General features: G+C 47.7%; 1 protein-coding gene and 1 pseudogene across 1 annotated transcript in view; one reads left to right on the top strand and one right to left on the bottom strand.

Annotated features, from left to right (window-relative positions):
- The window catches only part of LOC123998976, an 899,899-nt pseudogene that overhangs the window by 132,872 nt on the left and 750,492 nt on the right, over window positions 1-16,535 (top strand).
- Window positions 1-16,535, bottom strand: part of LOC123998935 (potassium channel subfamily T member 2-like) — a 108,043-nt gene that overhangs the window by 60,498 nt on the left and 31,010 nt on the right. Inside the window, exons 4-12 of the mRNA XM_046304190.1 lie at window positions 15,693-15,749; window positions 13,597-13,645; window positions 12,965-13,024; window positions 9,892-9,966; window positions 9,502-9,585; window positions 8,945-9,039; window positions 7,851-8,031; window positions 6,148-6,312; window positions 5,109-5,245 (exon numbers count right to left, since the gene is read on the bottom strand). Coding sequence (XP_046160146.1) covers window positions 5,109-5,245; window positions 6,148-6,312; window positions 7,851-8,031; window positions 8,945-9,039; window positions 9,502-9,585; window positions 9,892-9,966; window positions 12,965-13,024; window positions 13,597-13,645; window positions 15,693-15,749 — 903 coding nt within the window. The remainder of the gene's footprint in view (window positions 1-5,108; window positions 5,246-6,147; window positions 6,313-7,850; window positions 8,032-8,944; window positions 9,040-9,501; window positions 9,586-9,891; window positions 9,967-12,964; window positions 13,025-13,596; window positions 13,646-15,692; window positions 15,750-16,535) is intronic.

Genomic DNA, 16,535 nt, shown 5'->3' with positions numbered 1-16,535 from the left:
CAGCGACTACAGACGCTCGTAACACTGCCGTCAAGATCCAAGGAGCCATGCTCGGCAGACACGAGCAGGAATTGTCTGCTGCTCGTCATGCCATGGAGAACCTGGCCGCTCAGGTTTCCGACCTCTCTGGACAGTTCCAGAGTCTTCGTCTCGTGACACCTGTTACTTCCTGGTCTGCCGAGCCTCCGGAACCTAGGGTTAATAACCCACCTTGCTACTCCGGGCAGCCCAAGGAGTGCCGCTCCTTTCTCACCCAGTGTGATATTGTGTTCTCTCTCCAACCCAACACATACTCTAGAGAGAGAGCTCGGGTTGCTTACGTCATTTCACTCCTTACTGGCCGGGCTCGAGAGTGGGGCACAGCTATCTGGGAGGCAAGGGCTGATTGTTCAAACAATTACCAGAACTTTAAAGAGGAGATGATTCGGGTTTTTGACCGTTCAGTTTTTGGTAGGGAGGCTTCTAGGGCCCTGGCTTCCCTATGCCAAGGTGATCGATCCATAACGGATTACTCTATAGAGTTTCGCACTCTTGCTGCCTCTAGTGACTGGAACGAGCCGGCGCTGCTCGCTCGTTTTCGGGAGGGACTCCACGCAGTGGTCAAGGATGAGATTCTCTCCCGGGAGGTTCCTTCCAGTGTGGACTCTTTGATTGCTCTCGCCATCCGCATAGAACGACGGGTAGATCTTCGTCACCAAGCTCGTGGAAGAGAGCTCGCGTCAACGGTGTTTCCCTGCTCCGCATCGCAACCATCTCCCTCCTCTGGCTCTGAGACTGAGCCCATGCAGCTGGGAGGTATTCGCATCTCGACTAAGGAGAGGGAACGGAGGATCACCAACCGCCTGTGCCTCTATTGCGGATTTGATGGACATTTTGTCAATTCATGTCCAGTAAAGCCAGAGCTCATCAGTAAGCGGAGGGCTACTGGTGAGCGCTACTACTCAGGTCTCTCCATCTAGATCCTGTACTACTATGTCGGTCCATCTACGCTGGACCGGTTCGGGTGCTACATGCAGTGCCTTGATAGACTCTGGGGCTGAGGGTTGTTTCATGGACGAAGCATGGGCTCGGAAACATGACATTCCTTTCAGACAGTTAGACAAGCCTACGCCCATGTTCGCCTTAGATGGTAGTCATCTTCCCAGTATCAGATTTGAGACACTACCTTTAACCCTCTCAGTATCTGGTAACCACAGTGAGACTATTTCTTTTTTGATTTTTCGTTCACCTTTTACACCTGTTGTTTTGGGTCATCCCTGGCTAGTATGTCATAATCCTTCTATTAATTGGTCTAGTAATTCTATCCTATCCTGGAACGTTTCTTGTCATGTGAAGTGTTTAATGTCTGCCATCCCTCCCATTTCTTCTGTCCCCACTTCTCAGGAGGAACCTGGCGATTTGACAGGAGTGCCGGAGGAATATCATGATCTGCGCACGGTCTTCAGTCGGTCCCGAGCCAACTCCCTTCCTCCTCACCGGTCGTATGATTGTAGTATTGATCTCCTTCCGGGGACCACTCCTCCTCGGGGTAGACTATACTCTCTGTCGGCTCCCGAACGTAAGGCCCTCGAGGATTATTTGTCTGTGTCTCTTGACGCCGGTACCATAGTGCCTTCTTCCTCTCCGGCCGGGGCGGGGTTTTTTTTTGTTAAGAAAAAGGACGGTACTCTGCGCCCCTGCGTGGATTATCGAGGGCTGAATGACATAACGGTTAAGAATCGTTATCCGCTTCCCCTTATGTCATCAGCCTTCGAGATTCTGCAGGGAGCCAGGTGCTTTACTAAGTTGGACCTTCGTAACGCTTACCATCTCGTGCGCATCAGGGAGGGGGACGAGTGGAAAACGGCGTTTAACACTCCGTTAGGGCATTTTGAGTACCGGGTTCTGCCGTTTGGTCTCGCCAATGCGCCAGCTGTTTTTCAGGCATTAGTTAATGATGTTCTGAGAGACATGCTGAACATCTTTGTTTTTGTCTACCTTGACGATATCCTGATTTTTTCACCGTCACTCGAGATTCATGTTCAGCACGTTCGACGTGTTCTCCAGCGCCTTTTAGAGAATTGTCTCTACGTGAAGGCTGAGAAGTGCTCTTTTCATGTCTCCTCCGTTACTTTTCTCGGTTCCGTTATTTCCGCTGAAGGCATTCAGATGGATTCCGCTAAGGTCCAAGCTGTCAGTGAGTGGCCCGTTCCAAGGTCACGTGTCGAGTTGCAGCGCTTTCTAGGTTTCGCTAATTTCTATCGGCGTTTCATTCGTAATTTCGGTCAAGTTGCTGCCCCTCTCACAGCTCTTACTTCTGTCAAGACGTGTTTTAAGTGGTCCGGTTCCGCCCAGGGAGCTTTTGATCTTCTAAAAGAACGTTTTACGTCCGCTCCTATCCTCGTTACTCCTGACGTCACTAGACAATTCATTGTCGAGGTTGACGCTTCAGAGGTAGGCGTGGGAGCCATTCTATCCCAGCGCTTCCAGTCTGACGATAAGGTTCATCCTTGCGCTTATTTTTCTCATCGCCTGTCGCCATCTGAACGCAACTATGATGTGGGTAACCGCGAACTGCTCGCCATCCGCTTAGCCCTAGGCGAATGGCGACAGTGGTTGGAGGGGGCGACCGTTCCTTTTGTCGTTTGGACAGACCATAAGAACCTTGAGTACATCCGTTCTGCCAAACGACTTAATGCTCGTCAAGCTCGTTGGGCGTTATTTTTCGCTCGTTTCGAGTTTGTGATTTCTTACCGTCCGGGTAGCAAGAACACCAAGCCTGATGCCTTATCCCGTCTTTTTAGTTCTTCTGTGGCTTCTACTGATCCCGAGGGGATTCTTCCTTATGGGCGTGTTGTCGGGTTGACAGTCTGGGGAATTGAAAGACAGGTTAAGCAAGCACTCACGCACACTGCGTCGCCGCGCGCTTGTCCTAGTAACCTTCTTTTCGTTCCTGTTTCCACTGCGTCTGGCTGTTCTTCAGTGGGCTCACTCTGCCAAGTTAGCTGGTCATCCCGGTGTTCGAGGCACTCTTGCTTCTATTCGCCAGCGCTTTTGGTGGCCGACTCAGGAGCGTGACACGCGCCGTTTCGTGGCTGCTTGTTCGGACTGCGCGCAGACTAAGTCAGGTAACTCTCCTCCTGCCGGTCGTCTCAGACCGCTCCCCATTCCTTCTCGACCATGGTCTCACATCGCCCTAGACTTCATTACCGGTCTGCCTTTGTCTGCGGGGAAGACTGTGATTCTTACGGTTGTCGATAGGTTCTCTAAGGCGGCACATTTCATTCCTCTCGCTAAACTTCCTTCCGCTAAGGAGACGGCACAAATCATCATCGAGAATGTGTTCAGAATTCATGGCCTCCCGTTAGACGCCGTTTCAGACAGAGGTCCGCAATTCACGTCACAGTTTTGGAGGGAGTTCTGTCGTTTGATTGGTGCGTCCGTCAGTCTCTCTTCCGGGTTTCATCCCCAGTCTAACGGTCAAGCAGAGAGGGCCAATCAGACGATTGGTCGCATACTATGCAGCCTTTCTTTCAGAAACCCTGCGTCTTGGGCAGAACAGCTCCCCTGGGCAGAATACGCTCACAACTCGCTTCCTTCGTCTGCTACCGGGTTATCTCCGTTTCAGAGTAGTCTGGGTTACCAGCCTCCTCTGTTCTCATCCCAGCTTGCCGAGTCCAGCGTTCCCTCCGCTCAAGCGTTTGTCCAACGTTGTGAGCGCACCTGGAGGAGGGTGAGGTCTGCACTTTGCCGTTACAGGGCACAGACTGTGAGAGCCGCCAATAAACGTAGGATTAAGAGTCCAAGGTATTGTTGCGGCCAGAGAGTGTGGCTTTCCACTCGCAACCTTCCTCTTACGACAGCTTCTCGTAAGTTGACTCCGCGGTTCATTGGTCCGTTCCGTGTCTCCCAGGTCGTCAATCCTGTCGCTGTGCGACTGCTTCTTCCGCGACATCTTTGTCGCGTCCATCCTGTCTTCCATGTCTCCTGTGTCAAGCCCTTTCTTCGCACCCCCGTTCGTCTTCCCTCCCGTCCTCCCGTCCTTGTCGAGAGCGCACCTATTTACAAGGTACGTAGGATCATGGACATGCGTTCTCGGGGACGGGGTCACCAATACTTAGTGGATTGGGAGGGTTACGGTCCTGAGGAGAGGAGTTGGGTTCCGTCTCGGGACGTGCTGGACCGTTCACTGATTGATGATTTCCTCCGTTGCCGCCAGGATTCCTCCTCGAGTGCGCCAGGAGGCGCTCGGTGAGTGGGTGGGTACTGTCATGTTTTGTCTTATATTGTCTTGTCATTTTGCTTTTCCTTCTGTTCGTTTTCCCCCTGCTGGTCTTTTTAGGTTCGTTCCCCTTTTTCTCTCTCCCTTCCTCTCTCTCTTCTCTCTATCGTTCCGTTCCTGCTCCCAGCTGTTCCTATTCCCCTAATCAATCATTTAGTCTTCCCACACCTGTTCCCTATCTTTTCCCCTGATTAGAGTCCCTATTTCTCCCCTTGTTTTCCGCTTCTGTCCTTGTCGGATCCTTGTATATTGTTCACCGTGCTGTGTCTTTGTATCGCCCTGTCGTGTCGTGTTTCCCTCAGATGCTGCGTGGTGAGCAGGTGTCTGAGTCTGCTACGGTCAAGTGCCTTCCCGAGGCAACCTGCAGTTTATTATCGAGTCTCCAGTCTGTTCTCGTGATTACGAGTGAAATTGTTTTTATGCTTTATTTACCGCTCCGATTTGTCTAGGAGTATTGCTATTTCCTTTAACTGGATTAAAGACTCTGTTTTCGCCAAGTCGCTTTTGGGTCCTCATTCACCTGCATAACAGAAGGTTGCTGGATCGAATCCCCGAGCTGACAAGGTAAAAATCAGTTGTTCTGCCCCTGAGCAAGGCAGTTAACCTGTTACCTGGCCGCCAAAGACGTGGATGTTAATTATGGAAGTCCCCCGCACCTCTCTGATTCAGAGGGGTTGGGTTAAATGCAGAAAACACATTTCAGTTGAATGCATTGCATTCAGTTATACAACTGACTAGGTATCCCACATTCCTTTCCCTTTCCCTGTAGCATAGCTGTGATTTGGGGCCCCTGTAGCATGGCTGTGATTTTGGGTGCCTGAGTGGGGGGCCGATGCAGGGGACTCACTTGGCCCTCATGAGGTCTTGATCCTTGAGGGCGGAGCCCTGCAGGTAGATGACCCTCTGTGCCCACAGGGGCACGTGGAGGACCCTCCGTACCTGTACATCCATCTCTGCTGGGCACAGGATCACCACATAGTAGTCCTAAAGACGACACACACACATACACACGCACACACGCACACGCACACACACACACACATACACACGCACACACGCACACATACACAGGCACACACACACACACACACACACACATACACACGCACACATACGCACACACATACACACACGCACACATACACACGCACACACACACATACGCACACGCACACACATACGCACATGCACACACACACAGATACACACGCACACACACACACGCACACACATACGCACACACATACGCACATGCACACGCACACACATATGCACACACATACACACATACACACACGCAAGCGCACGCACACACACGCGCACACACACGCACGCACACACGCCCACACTGGGGTTAATGGGAGGGCAGAGAGGGTCTCACACAAATATTCTCTCACACACTCAGTCAATAATGAAGACACATACACACCCTCACCCAGCTGCTCCTGAAAATAAAACATGTTGTTTGATCTATGCTAATGCTGATTGAATCCCCTGTTTTAACCTCAGCTGCTTCAGCTCCTGGAGAGGATTACAGAGATGTACACCCACACACACACACATGAATACACACCTGCGTGCACACGCACACAGATGTTAGTCACACCGTATCTCATCTCAAAATGTGTAGAATTGAAGGAAATTAACTCAAAAAAAAATTCACTGCTGTCAAGAGGGGAGTAGCTAAAGGGGGGGACCAACATTTAGCTTACGGCTCCCATAAGGCTAGGGTCGGCTCTGACTGCATGACTGCATGTGTGGATATAGATATGGGTACGCAGACCAGCGAGTCACTGAGGCCCCCCATGATGAGATCAGATTTTTTGTGGCCCTCACCCCCATCAAAGTTGCCCATCCCTTCCCTAGTTAAGGTTTTATGGAGAGACCTGCAGTCTGGGGTGAGCGAAGAACTCGTTGAGGAAGTCCATGAGGAGGTCTATCTTGAGGCAGCTGACACACAGCACCACGTGCTTCTCCGTCTGGGCCCTGTATCGGCTGTAGTTCCCCCCAGACTTTTGGCGCTCCATCCACAGGAAGGCCAGCTGCTCAAACTACAGATGGGAAGAATTACATTAGTGTAATTAGTGATGGACAGACAGTACGTGGGTTGAGGTAGTGAAAGACAGTAGGTGGGTTGAGGTAGTGACAGATAGACCGTAGGTGGGTTGAGGTAGTGAAAGACAGTAGGTGGGTTGAGGTAGTGATAGATAGACCGTAGGTGGGTTGAGGTAGTGATAGACAGACAGTAGGTAGGTTGAGGTAGTGATAGACAGACAGTAGGTAGGTTGAGGTAGTGATAGATAGACAGTAGGTCGGTTGAGATAATGATAGACAGACAGTAGGTAGGTTGAGGTAGTGATAGATAGTAGGTGGGTTGAGGTAGTGATAGATAGTAGGTGGGTTGAGGTAGTGATAGATAGACAGTAGGTATGTTGAGGTAGTGATAGATAGACAGTAGGTGGGTTGAGGTACTGATAGATAGTAGGTGGGTTGAGGTAGTGATAGATAGACAGTAGGTAGGTTGAGGTAGTGATAGATAGACAGTAGGTGGGTTGATGTACTGATAGATAGTAGGTGGGTTGAGGTAGTGATAGATAGACAGTAGGTGGGTTGAGGTAGTGATAGACAGACCACAGGTAGGTTGAGGTAGGGATAGTGACAGACAGTAGGTGGGTTGAGGTAGTGATAGATAGACAGTAGGTGGGTTGAGGTAGTGATAGACAGACAGTAGGTGGGTTGAGGTAGTGGTAGTAACAGACAGTAGGTGGGTTGAGGTAGTGATAGACAGACAGTAGGTGGGTTGAGGTAGTGGTAGTAACAGACAGTAGGTGGGTTGAGGTAGTGATAGATAGACAGTAGGTGGGTTGAGGTAGTGATAGACAGACAGTAGGTGGGTTGAGGTAGTGGTAGTAACAGACAGTAGGTGGGTTGAGGTAGTGATAGACAGACAGTAGGTACGTAGTGATAAACAGTTGTTTATATTTGAACCAGGAGGCTGACTGCATGTTAATGTGCTCTGTGGCATCCCCATGCATCCGACAGGCTGGATGGCAGGGAGGGAGACTGGAGGTTCTCCTCTCCCTGACAGCAGACACGGCTGAAACCCACACACTCAGAGGGGGTGAGGAGGTGTTGGGCAGCCAGTAAATGTCAAGGGGTATTTCTGGATGAAAGACAGGGAGAGGGAGTGAGAGGGCTACATGGCTCTGTGTGACATTTCCTGTCCTGCTCAAACATGCCTCCCAGAGCACAACAGTACAGCGGCTCAGACCACACACACGCACACACACGCGCACACACACACATAAAAGGTTCCTATTATCACAACTGAAATGATAGTAATGGGACATGGGGAGAGGAGAGGGATACTACTATGGGCAGGAAATGACAGATTCACTGAAACAGTGACACTATGCTCTTCTGTATAATTGGAATATCTGATGTACAATATTATTGTTCAGTCGGATCCTCCCCTCAGCCGTATGTGTGGGGAATACATCAGGGAGAAATACTGGAAAATAGCACCAGCTAAATTATCCATAAAAATACAATGAAAACAACAACAACAGCATTGTGATTTTCCCCTCACCTGTATGGGAAGCACGATGAGCGCCACACAGATCATGATGACCACTAGCAGCTGAGAAGGCCATATCTGGGGCGTGACATCACCGAAGCCCACAGTAGAGAAGGTGACCACGCAGAAGTAGAGCGAGTCAAACAGAGTCAGATTGTTTCCTGCTCGCTCTAGGTGCTGGATCCCACATATACTGAGGAGAGGTGGAGGTGGTGGAGGAGGTGGAGGAAGAGGAAGAAGCAGAGAAGGAGGAGGAAGAGGTGTAGAAGGAGGTGGAGAGGATGAGGACGGAGGTGGTGGTGGAGGAGGAAGGAGAGGATGAAGAGGAGGTTGAGGAGGAGGAGGAGGATGTGGATGGAGGAGGGGGAGGTGGAGGGGAAGAGGGAGAAGAGGGACAGTAGGAAGGAGAGTTGTTGAAGAGAGAAGAAAAGGATGGAGAGGTGAAGAGAGGTTGATGTAGAAGGGGAAGAGATTGAGGAGAGGAAGAAGGCCAATTATGATGGGGATTGAGAGGGGAGACAGAGGGGGAGGGGAGGAACAGGAGGAGAGAGAGATGGACAGATGGGAAGGAGGAAGTAAGCATGAGAAGACCAGAGGGAACTACTGTGTGTGTGTGTGTGTGTGTGTGTGTGTGTGTGTGTGTGTGTGTGTGTGTGTGTGTGTGTGTGTGTGTGTGTGTGTGTGTGTGTGTGTGTGTGTGTGTGTGTGTGTGTGTGTGTGTGTGTGTGTGTGTGTGTGTGTGTGTGTGTGTGTGTGTGTGTGTGTGTGTGTGTGTGTGTGCGGGCATGCACGTCTGTCGACAGTGTGTGTGGAAAGTGTTTGTGCACAGTGTGTATATGACTAGTGTGTGTTTACCCAGAGCTGAAGGGCCGGTTGGGTCAACATTGTGCTGTCAGTAGTGATAAGGTCAGCCAGTCTCATCCAGAAAGCTTTTCAGATCTCCAGGACCTAATATTATACTATATCAGCCTGGGCTATTACTCCAAGCTAGCCTCTACCAACCACTCAATACTGCTACACCATTCCTATACCTGCCATTGGGCTTAAGTAGAGGGGAAAAAAACTCTTCCCCCCAGTGATTGCTCGCAGTGATTGTGGTGACCCACCAGGTGAACATGAGGCAGACCAGGGTGCAGATGAGGATGAGGACCTGGTTGAACATAGCTGAGTGAGTACGCTGGATGGCCCGGTGCAGATCATTCTGAAACACAGCGGGAGAGAGAGATAAAGAGAGACAGCGACAGAGACACACACACAGAGAGAGAGAAACATGGGCAGAGAGTGAGAGAGAAGGGTGATAAGAAAAATATACTGTTGTGACGTGGGGAGGATAAGTGTAAAGCCACAGCATCTTCGTAAGGTCCCAAAAAAACAGAGAAGAAAACAAAGATAATTGAGGGACAAGGACAAAAGGAATATGATGTGTATAATACAAGAAAATAATAAAGAATACATGCACTTACATCTGTAAGAATGAGTGGGAGTCAAAACTTGTGGTATAAAGAGAAAGAGATTAGAGAGAACAGTGCAATGTTTTTAAGAGGTGCAGAGATGTAATCTGAAAGAAACAGTGGAAGAGATGAGATAAAGAGACACCTGAGAGAACAGTTGTGAGATGGAGAGACGGAGTGACATAAACTGAGCAATAAATGTGTTTTCTCACTATCATGTTCTCCAAGGCATGTTTGGCCAGCCAGCAGTTGAGAAACACAGGGATGAACAGATTTCTGAGGGAGGGCAAAATCACCTGAAGGAGAAAGAGATTTAGTCTGTGTTTTGGTGAGTGCTAACGGCATTATTTTCATCATTGTGCCTCATCAAAGGTCCATATCTTTTGTAAGTTTGGTGAGATATTGAAGGGAAAAATAGCCAGTGGGGGAAGGAGCATTTTGCAGCAACAACATAGGGTAGAGTATCTTACTGACCACAGGCATGCAACATCCTATTTTTTGTGTGAAATGTATTCCATGTACAGGGTTGAAACGACGGGATCAAAGAACAAATTGCTCACTAGGCATAATGTTCCATAATGCATGCGTCTGATTGGACTCACAGTGATCACAAAGGGAACAGCACTGATCATCTCCAGGATGAAGGGAACACGCAACACTTGCTCCCAAATGTTGCCCTGGAAACACAACAACACACGGAGGTCAGAGAAACTCCATTGTCATGGCAACTTCGGGGATGACCAGATAAAGTGTTCCTTTGACTGGATTTGTGAATGAGATGGCCACGTTTACCCTGTTGAACACGGACACAGACAAGGGTGACCCTCCTTTGCTACCTGTTCACTTCCACTTAAAAAGGAGGCATTACTCAGGTTTCAGTCTGTAAGCTTCTTGTACAATTAAGATGTCAAATATCATGTCGCTTTTTTATGTGTTCAGCCACAGCTTCCTTATAGCTAACAGAGACCTGGTTTGTGTGGGTGGACAGCCAGAGCCAGGCCTTGTGTATGTCCACAGAGATATCGATGAGGTTTAAGCATTAAAGCCTCCACCTCCTCCTGGCCCCCTGACTGACACTGTAGCAGGCTAGGCAGTGTGAGCCATGGCTCCACAGACCAATAGACACACCGCTAGTTTGCTACGTACATCAAAGAGCAGGGATGCTGGGTAACCCTCCATGGGAAGGGATCAGATCACACGCTGCCTCTCTCCCTCTCTCATGCATCATTCAATAGGGAGAGCCTGATGAGGCTCCTCAAATACAGGGTCGGCCCGAGCTTTTGGGGGTCCTAAGTGCGATTAAACCATTTTAGTGGCCTCCCTCTTTACAGCCCCCCCTCTTGAATTTAAGTTTTAAAGTTAATTTCCTACAATTAAACACATTTTGACTGGGGGAGTAGATAAAATGGTGCAGTTTCAAAGCAAGCTTTCTGCAATTCTACATATTTTGCCATGGAGCGGAGAGAAGTCTAACCATTTTTATAACACATTTCATGCAATTCTACACATGTTAATGATATCTGAGTGAAAGTGATCAACAAAATAAATGGGGGCCTCTTGGAGGTCAGGGCCACAGGGCACATGCCCTGCGTGCTTGGTGGGTATTCAGCCATGATTATGCTACAAGTTTAGATAGCTGGCTAGCCTAATTTACCAATCTAACAATCGTTAGTTGACCGGGTGAATTGAGTGACAGTCAGTGACTGACATAAAAATAGAAAACCACTTTTCGAAAGTGAACCTTGGTTATTCTACTATAACTCTCAACAGTAATTTGAGACCTCAACTGAGTCCCACCCCCCCAAAACAAATGTGGGTACCGGGGGCCCTAAGCAACCCCTTACGTCACTTATGCCTGGAGACAGCCCTGCTCAGATATATGCTTAATCTAGACTGTATATCAGAGGATCAAATGATGAGATGTAAAGTACATTCCCCCAGGACATGTCACATGTATCTACTAAGACATACACAGACTGAGGCTTGTTGTTTTGTGGGGCACCAAAATAGCCATCCATCTCCAGCACTGTCTGTGAAGAGACTCCGTTTCTGTAATCTCAACACTAAAACACTGTAGAACTCCCAGTAAAATACAGTATATGTGTTTTACAGCATTAATGCTGTAGATAGCACTGCATTATGGTAAAAAATAATCAATCAATCAAGTTTATTTACAAAGCCCTTTTATATCAGCCGATGTCACAAAGTGCTATACAGAAACCCAGCCTAAAACCCCAAACAGCAAGAAATGCATATGTAGAAGCACGGTGACTAGGGAAGAAACCTAGAGAGGAACTGTTGTGATTATAGGCTTTTAGGTACACCACAGCCTCTGAGTGCCATAGAGGATAAACTGAGCACAGATTAGTGACTGTTATGTGTTCACCGCTACTACAGAGATAATGGTTTGTTTCTAGCAGTTCAAAAGATATGACCCATATTATTACCTTCGCAGCGTTTATTTTTCCTGATTGACAGGCTGAATTTGACACATAAACCACGTCGTGGGCTGTTACACCAGTCGCGAGCCACCAAAGCGGATTTGAATGAGCACTGCACCTGTATTGTATCGAGGTGTTTGCGAACTAAGGTGCTTGCCACTGAGCAGCTGTAACACAGTGTTGCTGGCGGTAGCTAGTAAAGTGGCCATTTTTTTACGCCCCAGGATTATATTTCAAATGGGATAGCAGCCTACACAATAAATAACTCATATTGGTAGCCATCTAGATGTCACCTTGATACAGGCTACTCAATGGGGAGAGCATGAACGGCAACAACACAGGGACACAGTGTTCTCAGATGTCACAACCCTGTGTGATTGGGTTCACTGGGCTCTCAGTTTGAATGACCTCTAGTTAGGTAAGTACACACACACACACACACACACACACACACACACACACACACACACACACACAACACCAGCTTGATATGTCCCTTGTCATCTATCTTTTAACCCTCAGGGTAACATCCCTGGTGCTTTCTGTCTCTCTGTCTCTCATTCTATTATGTAATGTTCTATGCTTGTCCTAAGGGTGAGAAGAGCTGACAAATCAGAACTGAGGAGGATTGTTACGGAGCCCCATGATGAACACCTGATTCTGTGCTGACTTCTCTCTCCTGGATGCTCTACTGTACATACTGTCCCGTTGTGTGTTTCACCGCCTCTGAACACCCTTACCCCGAATAGAGTTGCCCCTGATCATAGGTCTAGGATTGTACCCAATCCCAATTTGAACTTCCTCTCTCTCTTAGTCTCTGTCTCCCCACACGGCCCACACACAGGCAAACAATATTGTTTTAAATTAGTGTTGTAGTGTTGCTCTTATTTGGTTAACTTAACTTATATGTGTCAACTGTTGTTACTTCTATAGTCAATTATTTTGTGTAATTTATTGTTAATATTGTTACCAATTTCAATATATTTATTTTACATACAAATTAAGTTTTTCTTACATTTAGTTTTAAGTGAGAATTTCACTGTAAATTTACAGCATTGACCTGGCACCAGAGATACCAGCACAATACTGTAATTTTGGGATGCTGTAATCTGTTTTACAGTAAGGGAAATAGTACTGTAAAATATATTACAGCAAAATTACAATATTAAGTTGGCAACTCTGGTTCCAGTATAATTCTGTACATTTACAGGGAACAGATTTACAGTGTACTGACCTTGTAGCTGAGGTACACAAGCAACATGGTCTCGAAAAAGCTGATGAAAGCTACAAGCACCTGGAGAGAGATGAAAGGAGAGAGAGAGAGAGAGAGAAAGATTGGAGTAGTAACAGCAATAGAGAGTGAGAGAGACAGAGAGTGAGAGAGACAGAGAGTGAGAGAGAGAGAGAGAGACAGAGAGTGAGAGAGAGAGAGACAGAGAAAGACAGAGGGATTCGTGGGAGGGGGGGAGAGAGAGAGAGAGAGACAGAGAGTGAGAGAGACAGAGAGTGAGAGAGAGAGAGAGAGAGAAAGACAGAGAGTGGGTGGAATCCTCATTTTGATGATTGAACTCCATCACTAAGAAGTTAAAGTGGAGCAATAAACCAGAGAGAGAGAGAGTGTGTGTGTGTGTGTGTGTGTGTGTGTGTGTGTGTGTGTGTGTGTGTGTGTGTGTGTGTGTGTGTGTGTGTGTGTGTGTGTGTGTGTGTGTGTGTGTGTGTGTGTGTGTGTGTGTGTGTGTGTGTGTGTGCGTGCGTGCGTGCGTGCGTGCGTGCGTGCGTGCGTGCGTGCGTGCGTGCGTGCGTGTGTGTGCTTGCGTGTGTGTGTAGACAGCCTTGTTAATATGACAGTTCAACATTGTGTCTGACCTGTAGAGCCCACAGAGGCAGAGGCCTATTCACCCAGATGATAAGAGACCTGCAGACACAGAACAAAGCGAGCACATTATACATGACACAGAGGGAGGAGAGGAAAGGAGGGAGAGGAAAAGAAAAGGGAGATGTAACAGGGGTAAATATTAAAAGGACTCCCTTTCAAATATGATCAATCCAACTACATAACGTCTCTTGTAATTATGTTGTTCACAAGCGAGTGGTTCTGAACTACAGCTGCCATTAGACTTCCTCTGTGAAAAAGCATCACAATCAATGTTCGCAGATAACATGAATGCAGATTTGCAGCTTTGTTGTGAGAAAGAGGCTCTATCCAGAGGCATCTCGGGGCTTATCATTGCTGCCTTCTGAGTCTGCTGCCTGGAGTGTGTGTTTGTGTCCTCTTATTGTGCTGCCTGGAGTGTGTGTTTGTGTCCTCTTAGTGTGCTGCCTGGAGTGTGTGTTTGTGTCCTCTTAGTCTGCTGCCTGGAGTGTGTGTTTGTGTCCTCTTAGTGTGCTGCCTGGAGTGTGTGTTTGTGTCCTCTTATTGTGCTGCCTGGAGTGTGTGTTTGTGTCCTCTTAGTGTGCTGCCTGGAGTGTGTGTTTGTGTCCTCTTATTGTGCTGCCTGGAGTGTGTGTTTGTGTCCTCTTAGTGTGCTGCCTGGAGTGTGTGTTTGTGTCCTCTTAATGTGCTGCCTGGAGTGTGTGTTTGTGTCCTCTTATTGTGCTGCCTGGAGTGTGTGTTTGTGTCCTCTTAGTGTGCTGCCTGGAGTGTGTGTTTGTGTCCTCTTAGTGTGCTGCCTGGAGCAACGGCCAGTCAATGTCTTTATTAAGCACACTCTGTCATACTCCTTATTCATTTATAGACAGAGTTTACACAGTGTCACCAGCCGCCAATTAAATAAATATGTCCCTGAGCAGGACTGGAGGCAGAGCCCAAGGACCCAGTCACATCTGGGACATACTCAGTCAGTTGGACGGTCGGTTTGCTGGTCGCTCGCTCGCTCGCTCACTCACTCACTCACTCACTCACTCACTCACTCACTCACTCACTCACTCACTCACTCACTCACTCACTCACTCACTCACTCACTCACTCGTGCCTTTGAATCTCAGTCCACACCACTGGACATTCCACTCCTAGTAAGGACATTTTGGATGAGTGCAAACTAAGTTCACTTTTAAGTGCAAATCATCAGTCCCAAGACTCCTAATTCAAATAGTTTCTGTTTACTTAGCCTTCAGGCTCTGGTCTAGTGCACACACTCACAGCAGCCCCAAGACATTTCATGTATCAGTCTTTGATTGGTTTACAGACAGCAGCTGCTAATTAGGTTATATGGACACTACATACAGTACATATTATGTTGGCATGAAAATCATACAGGTAACATTGTGACAAACGAATGTGCTACTGCAATAATGTAATGTTTACAGGTTGGCATTTATTGTCATGATTCTTGTCCTGGAGGCAGAATGGTCACTAGCTGGCACAGCCACAGGCATCAAAACCTAACCCTAAACTTAACCACACTGCTAACCCTAATGCCTAACCATAACTTTAAATTAAGACCAAAAAGCACATTTTTGTTGTCATATATTTTTAGGATATAGCCAATTTTCTCTATGCAGTTGACCCATCAAGCGGAAATCACTCAGTTCTGCCTCCAGGGCAAGAGTCGTGACAATAAACATCAAACTGCATAATGTACCATGTCTACATCTCCAACCTCTCTATTACTCACAGTATCATTAACTGTCTGTTGTACATGGTCTCATTACAGTGCTCTGTGGTAGACAGAAGATTTTTAATTTACCTTTATTTAACCAAGCAAGTCAGTTAAGAACATATTCTTATTTTCAATGACGGCCTGGGAACAGTGGGTTAACTGCCTGTTCAGGGGCAGAACGACAGATTTGTACCTTGTCAGCTAGTGGGTTTGAACTCGCAACCTTCTGGTTACTAGTCCAACGCTCTAACCACTAGGCTACGCTGCCGCCCCAGATGAACATCTCTCTCTCTCTCTGTATTAGACTCCCAGACCAGTCTTGGCTCCTCATTAAAGATGAATGAGACAAACATGTAAACTTACCAGTCAAACTGGGTCCTGCTGGGGTGGGCCGATGCATTCTGTTTGGAACAGTCCAGACTACAGAGGAAACATGCATAACAAGAGGACTGAAACGTGTCATGTTTGGAACAGTCCAGACTACAGGGGGAAACATGCATAACAAGAGGACTGAAACGTGTCATGTTTGGAACAGTCCAGACTACAGGGGGAAACATGCATAACAAGAGGACTGAAACGTGTCATGTTTGGAACAGTCCAGACTACAGGGGAAACATGCATAACAAGAGGACTGAAACGTGTCATGTTTGGAACAGTCCAGACTACAGGGGGAAACATGCATAACAAGAGGACTGAAACGTGTCATGTTTGGAACAGTCCAGACTACAGGGGAAACATGCATAACAAGAGGACTGAAACGTGTCATGTTTGGAACAGTCCAGAACAGGGGAAACATGTCATGTTTGGAACAGTCCAGACTACAGGGGGAAACATGCATAACAAGAGGACTGAAACGTGTCATGTTTGGAACAGTCCAGACTACAGGGGGAAACATGCATAACAAGAGGACTGAAACGTGTCATGTTTGGAACAGTCCAGACTACAGGGGAAACATGCATAACAAGAGGACTGAAACGTGTCATGTTTGGAACAGTCCAGACTACAGGAGGAAACATGCATAACAAGAGGACTGAAACGTGTCATGTTTGGAACAGTCCAGACTACAGGGGAAACATGCATAACAAGAGGACTGAAACGTGTCATGTTTGGAACAGTCCAGACTACAGGGGAAACATGCATAACAAGAGGACTGAAACGTGTCATGTTTGGAACAGTCCAGACTACAGGGGGAAACATGCATAACAA

The sequence above is a fragment of the Oncorhynchus gorbuscha genome, linkage group LG16 (assembly GCF_021184085.1).
Source record: "Oncorhynchus gorbuscha isolate QuinsamMale2020 ecotype Even-year linkage group LG16, OgorEven_v1.0, whole genome shotgun sequence".
NCBI classification, from domain to species: Eukaryota; Metazoa; Chordata; class Actinopteri; order Salmoniformes; family Salmonidae; genus Oncorhynchus; species Oncorhynchus gorbuscha.
This window is presented reverse-complemented; position numbering and strand designations above follow the sequence as displayed.